Source organism: Peromyscus maniculatus, chromosome X, assembly GCF_049852395.1.
Source record: "Peromyscus maniculatus bairdii isolate BWxNUB_F1_BW_parent chromosome X, HU_Pman_BW_mat_3.1, whole genome shotgun sequence".
In the NCBI taxonomy this organism is placed as follows: domain Eukaryota; kingdom Metazoa; phylum Chordata; class Mammalia; order Rodentia; family Cricetidae; genus Peromyscus; species Peromyscus maniculatus.
In genome coordinates, this window is record NC_134875.1 from 39,878,336 (window position 1) to 39,897,220 (window position 18,885).

Genomic DNA, 18,885 nt, shown 5'->3' on the forward strand with positions numbered 1-18,885 from the left:
GAGAGAGAGAGAGAGAGAGAGAGAGAGAGAGAGAGAGAGAGAGAGAGTATGTGTGTAGGTGTGTATGTGTATGTGTGCCACAGTGCACGTGTGGAAGTCAGAGGACAGCTTGAGGGAGCCAGTTCTCTCTACCATGTGGGGCTCAGGAATTCAACTCAGCTTCTCAGGCTTGGAAGCAAACACCTTTACCTACCAAGCTATCCAACTTGCACAGTTTGTGACATTTGTAATAAGTCTGCTCAGGGCTGCCTCAAGGAAGTAGCTAAGAAAGAGAACAGCCTCACCAGGGCCTGATCTCCCATACAGAGGACACAGGTGACTTCCAGGCAGCTTGGCACATGGATAGAATGTCTCTCTGTCTCATGGGTTAACCTTGTTTGAGTTGAATTAAAGTTTACTAATGTCTTATCAAGAATTGCAAATTCTAAACTATAAGGACTGGGAATGGTAGGTAAGTTTGATAATCCAGAGTTCAGGTTGCAGTCCTTTCAAGGTAGGTCAGAAAGGAGAAAGCAAAATCATATTTGCTGTATCTTCACAGGCTGTATTTCCAAAAGATAAACTAATTATAGTATGACATGTAAGCATCAAATATCAGAGTTTTGGCAAAATAGCTCTCAGTGTTTCTTTTCAAAAAGTACCCAATTGAAAGTAACCCTAAGTCCCTGGCCAAGATACTTAGGGGCAGTGACTTCCCACTTAGAGTCAAATGGTTGATCTATCCTGTATTTCTTTTCAGTTGCTCTCATGTTTTTCTCATTGGCACTCCTGAGCAGAGATGGAGGCTTATTACTGATAGAAGTTTCTTCAAGAGTGGTCTTTAGTATTGTGGCCTTTCTCTCTGACATATTTACAAGATTTATTTTATTTTAATTATGTATATATGTAGGTGGGTATGTGTATATGAGTGCAGGTGCCACAGAGGCTAGAGGAAAGTGTTGGACCGATCATCTGGAGCTGGAGTTACAGGTGGTTGTAAGCTGCCCAGACAGGGTGCTGGGAACCAGATGTGGGTCCTCTGCAAGGGCAGTATGTGCTGTAACTGGTGGGCCATCTCTCCAGCCCCTCACTGACTTTTGAGCAATGTTATGTGGTTCATAGACTTTATGTAACAAATTGAACTACTAAGTTAAAACTGACTTGTTAACAAACTTTGGGAATTGAAATTCAAATTAGGCTTTCTTCTCATCTCCTATCTTAGACCCTTTATTCAAATCTGAAGCTGTGGCTGCTTGTACTTAGACATAGAATCATTGCACAAATCAACTTTACATATTCACAGTTGATTGTTGGTTTTCTTATAAACCACTTCTCACTGGGTGGTGGTGGCACACGCCTTTAATCCCAGCACTCGGGAGGCAGAGGCAGGTGGATCTCTATGAGTTTGAGGCCAGCCTGGTCTACAAAGTGAGTTCCAGGAAAGGGGCAAAGCTACACAGAGAAACCCTGTCTCGGGAAAAAAATAAATGAATGAATAAATAAATTAATTAATTAAAAATAAAAATAAACCACTTCTCCATTTTTCTTTAATTTCTTGACTTCTAATTTCTGGGCTCAGGTTTCTTTTTGCTGTTTAGTCAGAGGACCACTAATTAAAAACATTTTCCTTTTCCACTTGACCAGATTCGTGTTCTCTCTCTGTAGCCTCCTGTTTCAGGACTCTGTAAATTCCCATATATGGCTTTTAATCTGTTAGGCCTCAGCTTCTTTCTTTTAGGCATTTTGTAGTGCTTCATTTAATTAACCAGAAATAAAATTCATAGACATTATAAGCTGCTTGTATAAGTATAATGAAAAAAATATAATGATTTGATTATAGTGTGAAGGAAATGGTAGACATGATTACGAATCTAGCTTTTGAGCCCCATTGAAGTCAATGCTTCCACCTGCTCTTGTAGAGTAAGTTCCAGTTTTGTGAGTGGTGCTACAATAAACAGGTGAATGCAGGTGCCTCCTCTTTAGAATACTGACTTGCTTTCTCTAAGATACATACCTAGGTGTCCGGAATACCCATCTGGTTTTCCATAAGGACTGTCATAATTTACATTCCTAGGGAATGGGTTCTCTTTTCTGCACATCCTTCTTGACACTTGTTAACTTGCATCTTCTTTTTCTTCTGATACTTGTTATCCTACTGCTGGGAAGTGATACCTCACTGTGGTTTTAATTTGCATTTCTCTGCTAATTGGTGACTTGGAGTATTTCCTAATATACTGGTCAGCAATCTGTATTCTTCATATAGTGGTCAACATGTCAACTTGCTAAGTAAGATCTAGAATTACTTAGGAGACAAGCCCTTGGGCATGCCTATGAGAGATTATTTAGATTAGATTAGTTGAACAGATAGAGCCACTTACTAGTGTGTAGCACCTTTTTGTAGACTTGGGTCCCAGACTGAAGAAAAGGGAGAAGGTCATCTGAATACAGATAACCGTGCTCTGCTTCCTGACTGTGAAAACAGTCTGAGTAGCAGAGTGGCTGTGTTTTCCAATGGTCTTAGGAGACCCCTGTGAAAGGGTCACTCAGTCCCAAAGGGTTGCAACCCACAGATTGATATATTGCCATGTTCCCTTGAATATGAAGTTAATTGAATAAATGCTTCAGCCAACTTCTAATCAGAGAAAGAAACTGCACAAGGTATTTAAACAAAGATAAGCTGCGTATAGAGTAACTTGTAAAGGTTAAGAATTTTCATACAGTTAATGCTGTGCTGCCTTATAGTTTATATATATATATATATATATATATATTATATATATAAACTATATATATATAAACTATATATATATAAACTATATATATATAAACTATATATATATAAACTATATATATATATAAACTATATATATATAAACTATATATATATATGTTTTGAGAATTTCTATATGAATTTTATAATGATCAACTTCTACTAAGAATTCATTTGGGATTCTGATCTGTGTTGTTGTTTGCTTTTGTCTCTTTTTTTGGGGGGGGCACCACCCAAATCCCAAATAAACCACACACAGAAGCTTATTCTTACTTATGAATGCCTGGCTTTAGCTTGGCTTGGTTTCTAGCCAGCTTTCCTTAACTCATCCTCTCTACCTTTTGCCTCTGGGCTTTTCCAGTTCTCTTATTTCTGTAAGTCTTACTCTTACTCTACGGTTTGCTCAGTAGCTAGGTGGCTAGCCCCTGGAGTCCTCCTCCTTCTCTGACTCCTAGATCATATATCCCTCTTCCCAGATTTCTCCTTTTGTTTATACTCTCTGCCTGCCATCCCCGCCTATCCTTTCTCCTGCCTTGCTACTGGTCTGTTCTTTATTAAACCATCAGGCGTTTTACACAGGCACAGTAACACACCTTCACAGAGTTAAACAAATGCAACATAAACAAAAGTAACATACCTCAAAATAATATTCTACTACAGATCTGCACCATGTTAAGACTACAGGGAGCATTTCCATCTTACCATTAAGTCTTCCAGTCCACAAATATGGGATGATTTTACAATTATCACTTTCTTATTTTTGTGGTGATTGAACCCAGGACCTAGTACATGCCGGACAAAGTACTGTACCTACCACTAAGCTACCCCACCAGCTCCTACCTGGGGTTCCTAGGACCAACCTGAACTCCCATAAGGCTGCTGGGCCTGTGAGCCCTAGTATGGAGCCCAGGGGAGGCGGTACAGGCTAGGGTTATTGGGTAGATTTTAAGGAGTGTTAGCTGGTGGTGGGCAGTATCTTAGCTGGATTTCCTAGATCCTGTGTGACCTCTGGTAAACCTGAAAACTTCTTCCAAAGTAGAAGGCTAGAATATGGGGCCCAGGGGTAGGGGTGAAGTCTGGTGTTGTTGGGCAGGCTTAAAGGGGTTTAGCCAGTGGTGGGCAGTGTATTCTCCGGGATCCCTAGGACTACTCTGGCCTCTAATACAGTTGCTGTGGGCCTTAGTAGTATTCAGATTCTGCATATGTGTGGTACAGATAGGATATGAACTGCCTGTAGCCATTTTCCCAACCACTCTTTCTTTTTGAAGGGGAGTAACCTGGGGTGGGGTTGAAATAAATAAAGTCATGTTGAGAAGGTCTTGATCTCACTATTTGTCCTAGGTAGACTTCCAACTAATGATCCCCTCCCTTACTTATAATCCCCTGGGATTACCCTAGCCTTATAAACTGTTTTATGTTTTGTTTTTGTGAAATATTCAGATTTATCCCAAACTGACTTCAACTGCCACATTCATGATATAGCTAATAAATAATCTGTATGTTTTATATATTTTATGAAGATATTTGTCTGATCTCATACTAGTCCTACATGGTAAAGATGTTATTTTTATTTTTTTGTGCATTTTAATAGCAGTTGGGAAGATTTTCACCTGTTGATTTCCCCCAATCTATAGATTCAACCTTCAAAATACCTATTCCCTCTGTATTTGTTACTTTTCTATTTTTGAAATAAGATACCATGACCAAGGCAACTTCAAGAAGAAAGAGTTGATTTGGGCTTATGGTTCCAGAAGGTTAGAGTCCATGGCCGTGTATTGGAGGCAGCAGGTGGCAGGAACTGAATGTTGAGAGCCAAAGCTGAGGGCTCACAACTGTAAGGCCAAGGCAGAGGAAGTGAACAAGAAATGGTGTGCATGCCTGAGCTCTCAAAGCTTCCCTCTAGTGACACTTCCTTCAACGAGGCCACACCTCCTAATCCTCTACAAACAGTTGCACCAACTGAGGACCAAAAGCTATGGGGACATCTAATTGAATTCTCCCAATTCTTCTAAATAATTCAACTGAAATTATACTGAGGACAAAACCACTTCTGTATGAATTTGAGCCTTTCTGTCCTAGATATGTTGTGTGAGTATTCATTTTCTCAGGTCCTTTATTCTTTTATGCACTTCAGTAAAGCTTTCAAACTAGATACCTTCCAACATCTATTTGGGAGCTTTCTTCATGTGTTTTACAAATTGTGATACTTATGAGTAATTTTTTATGACATTAGTGGAATAAAAGCAGTCCTTTTCTTTATAGGATCAGCATTCTTACAGTGAGCCTCTTTAACTATGCCAGAGTTTCAGATAATCTATCTGTCTACACAGTGCATAAGAAGTATTGCGTTAGCTGTAAATCATTAGGTCTTAGACTGTCATCCATGATTGTGCAGCAGCAGCATCCCTTGGGAACTTGTTAGAAATGCAGGACCTCTGGGCTCATTCCATCCTAAATGAATGAGGAACTGTGTGCAGCAATCTGTATTTAACATGTCTCTAGGGGCTTCTGATGCACAAGAGAAATTTTCCTGTTTTTATTTATATTTTGTCCCTCTTAGTTTTTTCTTGTAAGACTGTGTAGCAGGAGTCAGTGGAAACTAATTACTAACTTCCAAGAGTAAGAGGGAGGAAGGGATTAGGGGATATGTATACTCTTTTTCGTTTCTCAGTTTCTTAATTAGAGTAATCAGGAAGAGGTTCAAGTTTGGTGATTAGCAGAAGTGAGTTTGATTCAAAGTGAGACATGGTAGGCAAGCAAAAGTATCAGTGTGAAATTGCAAGCCATCAAGTCAGCTGTGCCTGGCATTTGACACTAAATAGACATTTGTTAAAGGAAATTTAGCCCTTTTAATAATAGATCACCAACGATTTGAAAATAATAGAGAATTTTCTTAATAGGAGTGCAATATAATTATCAATAAAAATGGTCAGTTGCAGAAATGACAAATGATGTCATAAGACAACAGAAAACCCCAAGGAAGTCCTAAATATATTATGAGTGACAAGATTAGAAACCATGAGGGACCTTGTTGAGAAGGAAAGGGTGATGCTACTAAAAAAAAGCACTGTGACTAAAGGTATATGGCATGTAATGGCCAGCAAGATGGTAGTGACTACATGGTGCTAACATGGACATGTTGCCTCAGTGACTGCTGAGTTTCTTGAGAAGAGAAATTCCATTCCATCATTCCACCAAAGACAGCAAGAATCAGATGGATCATAGAAATCTGTTCATTCAAGTGGGAGGTTGGATCTAGAAACAATTGTTACTGTACTTTTCTGGACCCGGGAAATTCAATGATGTTGACAGTCATCATTGAAACATCCCTAAACTTACAGTGAGAGGAAAGTGCTACATAAAAATGAATGTCATAAAAAAAAAACAGATCAACTCCATGATGAAAATGGTTATGGACAGTCCTACTTGATTACAGTCACCAGTAGATTTTTCAGACCTACAGTTTTGGTTCAACAGATGTCAGTGGGAACCCAGGCAAGCTGATCACTTACTTCAGTGATGCATTATGAATTTAGGTGAAACATTTAGAATAGTGTGACTGTCCTAGTTTATAATGTTACACAGTTTAGAAGGGGGGGGTGAATATATGGAAATATACCACTTGGGTGATCAAGTGCAGATTTACTATGAAAAAGAAGTGACTACCTACTGCAATAGTTGGCATATAGGTCTTCCATGCCACAGGTAGGAGGGAGCTATGAGCTTAAATGATAATTCTGTAACTTTTCTTGAGATACTATAGAGAGAACCCAGTGCTTCGTGTATGATAGACAGTGATGTAACTCTGGAATACATCCCCCATCCTTTCTATAACATTTTAAAAATATATACTTTGTGCGCATGCATGGCTTCTGGTATTGGGTTTCTATGGGATTCCTATGTATGTGAACAAATGTATATATCTCTGCATTTATATGTTGCTGGAGAGCTTCTCTCCAGGTTCAACCAAGCCCCGCAGTCCCACAATCCAAGTATAAAATAATCACTCAGGCGCTTATATTACTTATAAACTGTATGGCCATGACAGGCTTCTTGCTAACTGTTCTTTTATCTTAAATTAACCCATTTCTATAAATCTATACCTTGCCACATGGCTGGTGGCTTACCGGCGTCTTTACATGTTCCTTGTCCTGGCGGTGGCTGCAGTGTCTCCCCCTCCTTCTTCCTGTTTCCCCAATTCTCCTCTCTCCTTGTCCCGCCTATACTTCCTGTCTGGTCACTGGCCACCATTGTTTTATTTATATAGAGCGATATCCATAGCATTTATATGTATTTCTTATGCTTTTTCTTTGGCTCTTTTCCTTATTTGGTTGTTTTGTCATATTTGTTTTGTTTTTGAGAAATCTTATTGTATCTTATATTATTTTATTATTATCCCTTAGAAGCCTCATGTTTTCTAATAAGAGACAGAAAGAGAGTGGATCTGGGTGGGAGAGAGATGAGGAGGAGGTAGGAGGAGTGGGGGAGGGAAAACTGTAATCAGTTTATATTGTATCAAAAATCCATTTCAATATAAGAAAAAAAGAGAGAAAATGTACCCTTTCATTTAATAAACCTCAAAGTACACATTTCTGATGATTAAACTTCAGATTCATGATTTCAAGATAATGTCATATTTGCAGTGATGCTGCTATATTTAACTTGAGTTAGAGGAATGCAGTTAAATTCAATTTTGCTTAATTTTGTAATTTTTCGATTTTGTGGTGCTGAGTGTTTCCTACCAGTTCTGTCAGTATTCTTTTCTTATAACAGGACTTATCACAATTTTAAATGAAGCTAGACTATTATAGAAACTTCTAAAACTTCTTTCATATAACACCAATTTAATTCCTAAATAAGGTTTACCTTATGTGATATGAAATTAATTTGGGATATCTCAAATCTCATTATTTTTAAAGCTATTGGTTCTTGTGCAGGCATGGATAGAGTGATATGGTGGTTTTTAATTAAATGTAAAGTCATAAGAATCTATTTGAAATACTTCCTAACAATATGATAGGTTCTTGAAACATTAGATTTGTGAGTTACTGAAATGCTTATGGCAAAATTGCTTGACTTATACAAGATATCTCAACTATGAGGCACAGTCTTGTCAGTTTTATTTCTAGTGAGCTAAGTAGAATATTTTAAAGGCAAACTACAATTAGGTCTTTGTCAGGTGTGCTCTCTGAGTAGTGATTAATTTCCCTTTTTATTCATTAGGTTGTCACAGGCAATGAGAAGTGTGGCTTTTTTTCCTCTTTTCTTCATTCAAAGGGTTGATGAAGGTTGAGACATGGTGTCGTAATGTGGCTCAGACTGACCTCAAACTCAAGATTTTTGCTTTCTGGATGCCAGGATTATAGGCATATACCAACATTACCAGCTGAAGTGTGTCTTTTTAGTTACAGTGCTTGTCTGGCTACATTTTTGCCATTAATTTGAAGGAGAGCAGAGAAAGGTATATGGAAGAGTTTGAAGGGAGGAAAGGGAAGGCAGAAACGTTGTAATTAAATTATAACCTCAAAAATAAAATAAAATAAAAATAAATTTTAAAAAATGACAAAAAATCTAGCCAGACAAGCACTGTAACTAAAAAGACACCTTCATCAAGCCTTTGAATGAAGGGTACATCTTCCCTCTTTCTCCATTGGAGAAACTAATTTTTTTCTTTTGCAAGCAGTTGTCAATTAAAGATAGCTTTTTGGTTAGGGATGGGAGCTGTCTTCCCCCTCTCAACACTGCAGCCTTGTTTGGATTGAACCTGTGCAGGCCTTGTGCATGCTGCCATAGTCTCCGTGAGTTCATGTGTGTGAGTTCATGTGTGTGTCAGTCTTGTTGCATCTGGAAGACATGGCTTCCTTGGAGTCATCAATCCCCTCTGGCTTTTACAATCTTTCCACTTCCTCTTCTGCATAGCTCCCAGAGCCTTGAGGGGAGAGATTTATGAACATACCATTTAGGATTGAGTGTTCCAAAGACTCACTCTGTGTACATTGGGCAGTTGAGGGTCTCTGTGTTAGTTCCCATCTACTGCAAAAGGAAGCTTTTCTGATGAAGACTGAACGAGGCACTGATCTATGAGTACAGCAGAATGCTGTTAGGAGGCATTTTATTGCTGATCCTTTAGCAGGAGAGTAGTATTCGGTTTTTGTCTAGTTCCCTGATCTATCTAGTCTCAGGTTTTTGGCTACCCAAGCAGTATCAGGCACGGGTTCTGTCTTGTGGAGTGGGCTTTAATTTTTCTCACTCACCTTTTCCTATATTCATTTGTGGGACCAGTCCTTATGTAATTCTCTTGAATCCATTCATATATGTTTCATTTTCCAACCATTGTAATGTGAATTCTCCCCTACTGATTCTGAGAATAATACGTTGAAAAACACACCTCATTGTCAAAACAAGTAACTGTTTCTTACTTTCAGCAGAACTTAAAATTGTTGAATAATATTGGATCACTTTTCTTCAACTTTTAGATTAAATTCCCTTCGTTTCTTCCCTGCCTCTTTTTCTGATTCCCTCACTAGCCTGTTTTCCTGTTTCATTGTCATTTGTACTTTTTAAGGAAAACAGATTCTTGAGCAATAATTTCAATCTCATCATGTTGCCCACCACTTAATTGTTTAGGTATGCTTCTATTACATAATTCTATCAATATTCAGTACTGTTTTTGTTGTCTCATTATTTTTCCCTCTTCTCTGTCCTCTTTAGGTACAAACAAAACAAAGAAAAAACTTTGATCTCTCTGGCTGTCCACAGAGCACTTCAGTGTGCTATTATTTCATGCTTTGACTATGGAAGTGGTTTCTTATCTAGTCTGTTTATTTCTAAATCTACCTTCTATCCCATATATATATATATATATATATATATATATATATATATATGTGTGTGTGTGTATGTGTGTATATATGTGTATATGTGTGTGTATTTGATACATCTATTTAATAGTATAAATGTAGAAATTTTATATGAATATATACATATTTAATTCTATGTTTTTTTTAAACCTGGCTTTAGTTAAATCCTATGTGAATTTGATTGCATGTGTTTATTCCTTCCTAATCCCATTCATTTATAAAAAGCAAATAAAAAAATCAAGTTAGGGAGAACACAGTAGAAGCATGGAGGTGGTTAAAACTATTTTGAACAAAGTAAGTTACAACTTAAATGAATTCCCCTTCTCTCCTATGAGGAAAACAAACTAATTCTTCTTATGGAAATTCTAATATCTCCACACTTGGTCTGTGAGAAGCAAGAATGTATCATGTGATTTAAAACACGGGTTGTTTATTGAAAGCCTTTATGGTAAGTGGCTGGAGTTCCATGCTAAGCCCTGCTCCTTAGGAAATGGAAGAGTCTGCTCTTAAATTTTAATGGCAACCTGAGACACAGATCTTTGTGTGCTAGAGGTGCTGTTAATATGAAGCAGGGGTGTTGGTTAGAGAAGGGCTGAATCACACTGTTGCAAGGGCCTAAATGGATACAACTTACATATATCTTGATTGCAATCAATCTCTATTTGGTGTGTTAGGCGACCCTGGCATACATACCAAGCTCGATAGCAGAAAGTCACTAAGACTGGTCCAAATGAGTTGTGCTGTCCACTGATGTTGAGTATATCTTACTTGACTGACAATGGATGTGTTAATTGTTTTTAAGAAAGGGCTGGTACATTCTGGTTAGACCACGACCCAGCTTTGTCTAGCTTAGCAAATAAACCTCTTTTCTGCTTTGCTGTGTGGGGACCCACTTGTCCTGCTGTGCTGCTCCAGATCTGTTCTGTCCTTAGTACATTTGACTCCGTGTAATTCTGGAGCTGTCTGCCTCTTTTGTGGTATGACATCATCTTTTACCTTTCATGGCTTGTCCTCATATTGTTTCCTAGATCACAAACTTTGAGCTGTTATAACAAAATCCCGGAGAGGGTTAATTCATACAGAAAAGAAAAATATTCCTTACTGTTCTGTAGAATAGAAGTTCAAAACCAAGGTGCTAGGGTCTTCTTGCTTTATCATCCTGTGGGAGATGATGAAAAGGAAAAGAGAGAGAAAGAGTGAGTACAAGCATATGAAAGCAGGCCAAAAGCTGGTGAGATAGCCTAGCAGATAAAGGTGCTTGCTGCCAACTTGTGTGACCTGAGTTCAATCATGGATACTACAGGGTAGGAGAGCACTGACTCCCACAAGTTGACCTCTGATCTCTGTCTGCATACCATGCCATGGCCTCCCATGCAACCAATTTTAAAAACAAACAAGTGAGATATATCCTTTTATAAGGAGCCCACTCCACAAAATGATCATTAATAAGGCTGTTGTCTCCATGATCCAAATGTCTAACAAATCCAAACACCCCCCCAGCACTGCCACATTAGGAGTCAAGTTTTCCAACATAGTGCTTTCAGAGTGGGACACATCCAAATGATGACAGTAAAGATTCTAAATAAGTTTGAATGCTTAGCTTCAGGGCATTATATTATATTTGATGCCTCATTTAATTAGTAAAACAGGGCTTTATTGCTCATCTCATTCTTCTGCATTCCTAGAAGCATTTGGTATTTTAATGCTTTATCATCTCTCCTTTAAAAACACACCATAGAGCCTGAACAAAATATAAGCCTTACAACATCTCAAAATTCTCTCATCATTTAAAGCTTTTTAAGGAAAGGGAAAATCCAAAGTTATTTGACTTTGAGATGCTTCAAACTTTTAATTTCATTTAAGGTCCTTGATTGCTTGCAACAATATGCTTATAAGCAGAAAACATGATGTGAACATAAACATTCATGCTATATAGTTTTGTTTATTTATTTCCTTTTTCAAATTTATATAAAAAATGTCTAGCAGAGCACATTTTTCTCTTTCTCCTGTTTCTTAAAAAATAAACTGGAGAGCTAGGGACAGATGAAGGACCCATCTCCCACTCCTTAATTATTTTTTTTCTGTAAATCTTCATAGCAGACACTTTTACAAACAAAATTGCATGCAACACATTCTTATCCTTCTAATGTGATAGCTTGATTTTATTAACAAGGAACACGAAGGTAAAATGTACATTTGCTTCCTAAAAGAAACAGACTTTGGTATAGTTCAGTTTACTAAAACAGGACAACCATGAAACCAATTCCATTCATTTCAAGAAAAACAAAAGTTCTACCTGGTGTTTAATGCTTAAGATTTCAAGATGTTCTAAATTTCTGGCCTGTATTTTGTGCAACCCTTTGTAAAAACTTTATGGGCTTCTCAGACTCTTAGTCCCTACATTAACATGGGAATTGGTGCTGTCTTTGTATAGCAAATGCTTGCCCCAACCCTATACTTTTCATTTCTTTTGTCTTAACTAACTTCCCACAGACTTCTCAAGCCTACTGAATCAAGTGTCCATAGATAGTCAACACATATAGAGGAATTTAAGTTTGTGTTGACTGTCTATGGATACTTGTTAGCTAATGACTTCACATGAAATTATCAATAATATTATCAATACTATTTAATGACTCACCGTGTTTTCAATATATTCTGACTATTGAACTTTGTAAAATGATTCAATTCTGTAATTTTCACAAGATGTATTATGGACACTAGATACATGGATATATATCATAAAACTTTCATAACTTTTAAAAACAACACTATTGTGAAAAGTCTTGATACTGATTTTCAGAATGAATTTTGATATCTTTTCTTCCTGAATAGGTCTATTCAGCTGTGAGAGGAGATGGATCATCTGCACAGAGGAGAATTGGTTTCTGCAATACTCCGCAACCGGTATTTATGAAAACTATTTACTTTATAAGTTGTATAAACTCTCTATTTTATAAGCTTAACATAGAAGACACTTAATAAATACTTATTTAATGCCTAGTTTAAAATAGGAATTATTTATTAAATAAGTAAGAGAATAACTGAGTAATCACATAAATAGTATTATTAACATTGTGTTCTGACCTAATGAAAAATAGAGAACATACCTAGAAAACACAATAAAGTGTGAACAACTGGCATACAGCCACTGGAGATTATGATTTAAAATTTTAGGTTTAAAAACATTATCTGTGAATAAATACACTCATAGCTTAATAGTAGAAGTCCCAATAAGATTTTTTAAAATAGTACTTCCCTGTGATTATGCATACATTTCTGTCACTAAAATCCAGTTATATGCTTTCCAGGGAGTTACTGTGAGCCATTTAGAGCTCTCCAAGGCAGACTAAGAATTTAAATTAATGGTTTAAAGAAAAATGGACTTGTTTATGCAGGTGTGAAAGAATATTTCTTCTTCCTAGTAGTTTGATTGCAGAGTTTGGGTGAAACTTTGTGAATAGTATGTCCCACATCATTTTCTATGCCCTGGTTATTATGTGTGGTAGGAGTACAGTATTGAGAAATGTTCTTATTTGTTTTAAACTTCAATTTCATCATCTGTGAGGTGGGGCCAACAATACCTACATTAAAAGCTCCACTATGATATGTGTGTGATTGTAATGTGTGTGAGGGGAGAGGAGGAAGAGCACAGTTGGTAGCGGACTTGGCAAATAGTAAGTGGCATATAAGTGCTATTCTTATTGAAATCTGAGTGTGGCATTTCAATTATTAAAATGTGGCAAGTCATACACTATATATCATTTCCATTAATAATAGACACATATACAATTATGGTCCTATAAGATTATAATGGAGGTGAAAAACCCTGTGTAGTCACCCTAATAACATAGGAAAGTTCATTACTCGTGTGCTTGTGAAGAGAGGGATAGAAATGAACCTATTTTTCTGCATGTTGTATACAAGTTTACCTTAGTATAGTTGTGTGCAGAACATAATAATTAGTAATGATAATAAATGACTGGTACTGGGTTGCATTCCATTATATTATACTTTTGGTATTATTTTAGAATGTGATCCTATTCATATAAAAATGTTTACTATAAAATAGTATGCCTCCAGAGAAACCCTGTCTCTAAAAACCCAAAAAAAAAATAGTATGCCTCATGTGGAATATTTTTACAATGTTTCTTGATTAGTGACTGACCATCTAAGTTTGTATAAATGTATGAATTTACTATATGCTATGTACACATTGATAAAATTACCTAATGATTTACTTCACAGAACATATCCCCATCATTGAGTCATGATGAATTTGTGATTCTGGGATATTTTAAACTACAGTTGAATTGTAAGACAAAAATGTGGATGGTTAAGGCAGAAGTGGAATGCATAAAAAGTTATGGCTATTTGACATATAGTATACAATGGGTTTTACATAACAATCCCATTAAGTAATCATATAAAGGATGCCAATGTATTGGGATGTGCACTATCATCATCTTTGGAAGGGTGTGATACTGATTTGTCCTGGGAGACTATAAGATGTATTTGCTCAATAACACAGAAATCAGTAAAATGATAAAAAGTAATTTGTGGTCATGTTTGGTGAAAAGACAGAGGAGACTCCAGCCAAGGAAGCAGGTAGGCTAAATGCAGATCTTCACCTCTCCTTTCTCTCCTCTAAATCCAATCCCCCAGTCTTATCCCCAGCCCTGTAGCAGACCAGCTGCTACAGCCTTCTATCACCTTCCCCCATTTTCAGTAGATAAACAAATCTTCCCCTCCAAACTTTGCTGCCGCCGCCCATCCCTCCCCCACCACACTTGTGCACTCTGTTCTTTATCACAGCCTCCAGATCCAGCAGGTATTCCCTGGGAACCAGCAGGCCACTCCTACCAGGGAAGCAGGTAGCCTGGGAATCATCCCTACTCCTTTCTCACCTCTAAATCTCATGTCCCAGGCTCACCCCCAATTCTGTAGCAGACCACTTGATAAAGTGGATCTCTCCTCTCCAGTGGATCACACAGATCTTCTCCTACCCACCCATCCTGTTATCATAACCCCCAACTCCAGCAGAAGAAATACAGGAAGGAGAAGAAACTCAGGTCAGAGGCATAGAAAATATTTTCAACAAAATCATAGAAGAAAATTTTCCTAATTTAAAGAAAGAGATGCCTATTAAGGTACAAGAAACATAACAGAACACCAGAATGACTCAACCAAAGAAGAAATTCCTCTCAGCACATATTAATCAAAACACGAAACATACAGAACAAATATTAAAAGCTGCAAAGGAAAAAGATCAAGTAGCATATAAAGGAAGAACGATTAGAATTACACCTGGATATTGGTGAAATTATTAAGGCCACTCCACGTAGTTAAAAGGAAGATTTATTTAGTGGGTAACTTACAAATTAAGGGAAAGGTAGGTTGCAGGGTCTGGGGAAGGTGTATTGCAGTCCAACAGTGTTCTCTGGAGCTCTGCTAGGTCCACCTCCACCGTCAAGGGTCCTGGAACCAAGAGAGCGCTAGCCCATCCAGATCTCAGGTCTCCAGGCACCTCCCCTGGCCCCGCCTCGTAGGTGTGACAGTTGCCAGAGTCTCAATGGGGGTTGGAACTTCCAGATCCAAGCTGGAATGGCTACCCACTACACCTGACTTCTCAGTGGAGACTCTGAAAGCCAGTAGGGCCTGGACATGTGCTACAGACTCTAAGAGACCACAGATGCCAGTCCAGACTACTATACCCATCAAAGCTGTTGTGATTGCTATTCTTGGTTATCAATTTGACTACATCTGAAATTAATTAAAAACCCCCAAATAGAGGGCACACATGAGAGTGATTTTGGCTTAATTTGAAGTAGGAAGATCTACTTCTAATTCAGGTCTTTGAGGTAGGAAGACATACCTTTAGTCCAGCTATTAAGGCAGGAAGACACATCTTTAATCCAGATCTAATCAGAGCTACACCTTTTACTGGAATCCTATATAGACATGGGAGGAAAAAAGCTTTTGCTCTTTGCCTACTTGCTCTTGCCTTGCTACTAGTAAGTCCTTATCTTCACTGACATTAGAGCCTACTTCTTCAGAATTCCATTGTATACTGAATAACAGCTGAAACACCCAGTCTTGTAGACTGAGCAACTACTGTATTCTTAGACTTTCTGTCCATTGACAGTCAGTGTTGTATTAGCTGGACCACAACTTGTAAGTCATTCTAATAGATCCTCTTTCTCTCTGGACACAAAGCAAGTCTCAACAAATACAAGAAAATTGAAATAAAGCCCTGCATGTTTTTTGACCACCATAGATTAGCTTCATACCATCAACAATAAAAACAACAAAGTTTACAAAACCATGGAAACTGAACAACTCATCACTGAAGGATAAATTCATTAGGACAGGAATTGAGAAAGAAATTAAAGTCTTTTTAGAATTGAATGAAAATAAATACACAGCACACCCAAGCTTACAGGACACAATGAAGGCAGTTCTAAGTGGCAAGTTCATAGCAGTAAGTGCCTATATTAAAAAAATTGGAGAGATCTCATACTAGAAATTTGCACATCTGAAAGCTCTAGAAAACAGAAGAAACCACACTCAAAATGAGAAGACAGCCAGAAATAATCAAACTCAGGGCTGAAATCAATAAAATAGAAACAATAACAAGTAACCAGTACAAAGAATCAATTAAGCAAAGAGTTGGTTCTTTGAGAAAATCAGTAATATTGTAAAAGACTTATCAAAATTAACTAAAAGTCAGACAGAGAGAATATCCAAAATGACAAAATCAGAAATGGAATGGGATGCATAACAAGAAAATCCAGAGAAACATAAAGACTCACTTTAATTTGGACATATTGGAAATACCTAAAGGAAATGGATAATTTTCATGATATATACCACTTAAAAAATTTAAATCAAGATCAGATAAGCATTTTAAACAGACCAATATCTCCCTCCTAGTGAAATAGGATCAGTAACTGAAAGTCTCCCAAATAGAAAAAGCCTAAGGCCAAATTGTTTTAGCACAGAATTCTACCAGATTTTCAAAGAAGAGTCAATGCCCATACTCCAAATTATTCCATAGAATAGGAACAGAAGGAACATTGCTTAATTCATACTATGATGCCACAGTTACCCTGATACCCAAACAACACAAAGATTCAACAAAGAAAGAGAACTACAGAGCAATTTCCTTTATGGATATGGATGTAACAATTCTCATTATAATGCTTGCAAACTGATTCCAAGAACACATCAAAAACTTAATCCACCATGAACAAGTAGATATCATCCCAAAGATTCAGGGATGGTTCAACATACATAAATCAATAAATATAATCCACCATATAAACAAACTGAAAAACAAAGGTCTTTGACAAAATATAATACCCCTACATGATAAAAAGTCCTGGAGAGATTAGGGATATAAGGGACATACTTCAACATAATAAGGGAAGTTTGCAGTAAGCTGATAGCCAACATCAAATTAAATGGAGAGAAACTCAAAGCAATTCCCCTAAATTCAGGAATGAGACGAGGTTGTCCACTCACTTTATATCTATTCAATATAGTACTTGAAGGGGATACAAATAGGAACAGAAGAAGTCAAAGTATCTTTATGCAGATGAGATGATACTATGAGTGATACATTTCTTCTTTAATTTTCTTATTTTGAATATGTACTCATTTCCCTTGGATATTATATTATTTCTCTTTTTGTTGCCATGGAAAAATAAGTTAGAAAATTAAAGAGGAAGCATAGGAAATGTCTAAGTGGGGAAACACTTGCCATACAAGTATGAACCTTAGTTCAAATCCTCTGTGAAGCTGGGTGCAGTAGCACACGCCTGTAATTTCAGTGCTCCTACAGAGAGATGGGAGGTAGAGACAATCAAATTCTGGAAACTCATGGGCCAGCTAGTCTGGCATAAAGAGACCCTGTCTCAAGCAAGATGGAAGGCAGTGACTGACACTCATTTTTATTCTGACTACTCATGTGCTATATACCATGTACATACCCATTCTCAAACACATGAACGTGTACAGACATATAAGTTTGTACATTTATACATACAAACAAGGAGAATGTTGTTTGGATTATGATTTTAGAGGTTTCAGTTTGGGATCTGCTGGCTCCATTGCTTTGAGCCTCATGTGAATTAGAACATCACAGTACCTGAAGATTGTGTCACCTCATTGACATTAGGAAGCAAAATGAGAGTGAAGGGTAGGGTCCCAATATACTCGTTAAGGGCATATCTCAACTGACCAGTTTTCTCTGACTAGGTCCTGCATCCTAACAGTTTACCAGTAGTTGCTACCAGGCCTTTATCACATGGCTTTTGGGACAATAATTTAAATACAAACCATGACAGACACAAGACTAAGAATGAAATTGCTGGGACATACACCTATACATACTACCTATTCTTAGAACTTTTAATATATTTAGTATTAGGCTTTCTCTGACTAGAAAGTGGTTCCTAGTTGAGGTTTTCACTTTACATTTTTCTCATTTGCAATCATTTGGCCTTTTGTGTGCTTGTTAGCTATTTGCACACTTTTGAGTATATTTTCATGTCTTTTGCCTGATTAAAATGAGTTGTTTCCTTTTTTAACTTTCTAAAGATTTTGCTTTACTTTGGATATGGAGTTAGATGTAGTGTGCATGCTTACTTACAGTCTTGCCTTCCCATTTTCCTATTTCTTTTTTTTCCTTTCTGGTACTGTAAATTGGATATAGGACCTCAGTTTGTTCTTTCAGTGAGACATTTACTTTTTTCCTTTGAAGTTATATTTTGTCATTTTCAAATATTGTGACTAGTGGTTTTTGCTCCTCTCCAATTTCAGGCTTTCTTTAAAAAATTATGGAGTGTTAGCTTTCACGTTATAAGTACACTATTGATCATAAAAGGCATGTATGTGGCCTGAATTTCATATTGAATCAGATTAATTAATAATGTCACTGTATAAAAGGAAACCATTTTGTAATTTCAATTCTTAGTTCAATGCTGTTGTGATTGGCATGGTACTTGAATGGGAAGGTGAGGTAATTCTTGTCAAGCTCAGGAAACTGATGTTAAGATCCCTAGCTGATAACATAGCGACTTGATTTCTCTAGTTTATGGCTTTTCTTGTTATAAATATGAGCATTTTGATCAAAAAGTAATTCTTTTTATTAAAAAAAACTCATTTAGAACCTAGAAAATGATGAGAAGCTACTCAATTCATTTCAGAATGGTGCACTATTCAGACTCATCAAAACCTAAGGAAAAAGGGACTCATATACATATTCAAATTATG

At 37.1% G+C, this 18,885-nt stretch overlaps 1 protein-coding gene across 4 annotated transcripts in view; it reads left to right on the forward strand.

Moving 5' to 3' along the window:
- Klhl13 (kelch like family member 13) overlaps window positions 1-18,885 on the forward strand; it is a 153,920-nt gene that overhangs the window by 49,443 nt on the left and 85,592 nt on the right. For all 4 annotated transcript variants that reach the window (XM_015986478.3, XM_015986481.3, XM_076562538.1 and 1 more), the window contains exon 2: window positions 12,445-12,516. In XM_015986478.3, the coding sequence (XP_015841964.1) occupies window positions 12,467-12,516 (50 nt within the window). In that variant the 5' untranslated portion in view covers window positions 12,445-12,466. The remainder of the gene's footprint in view (window positions 1-12,444; window positions 12,517-18,885) is intronic.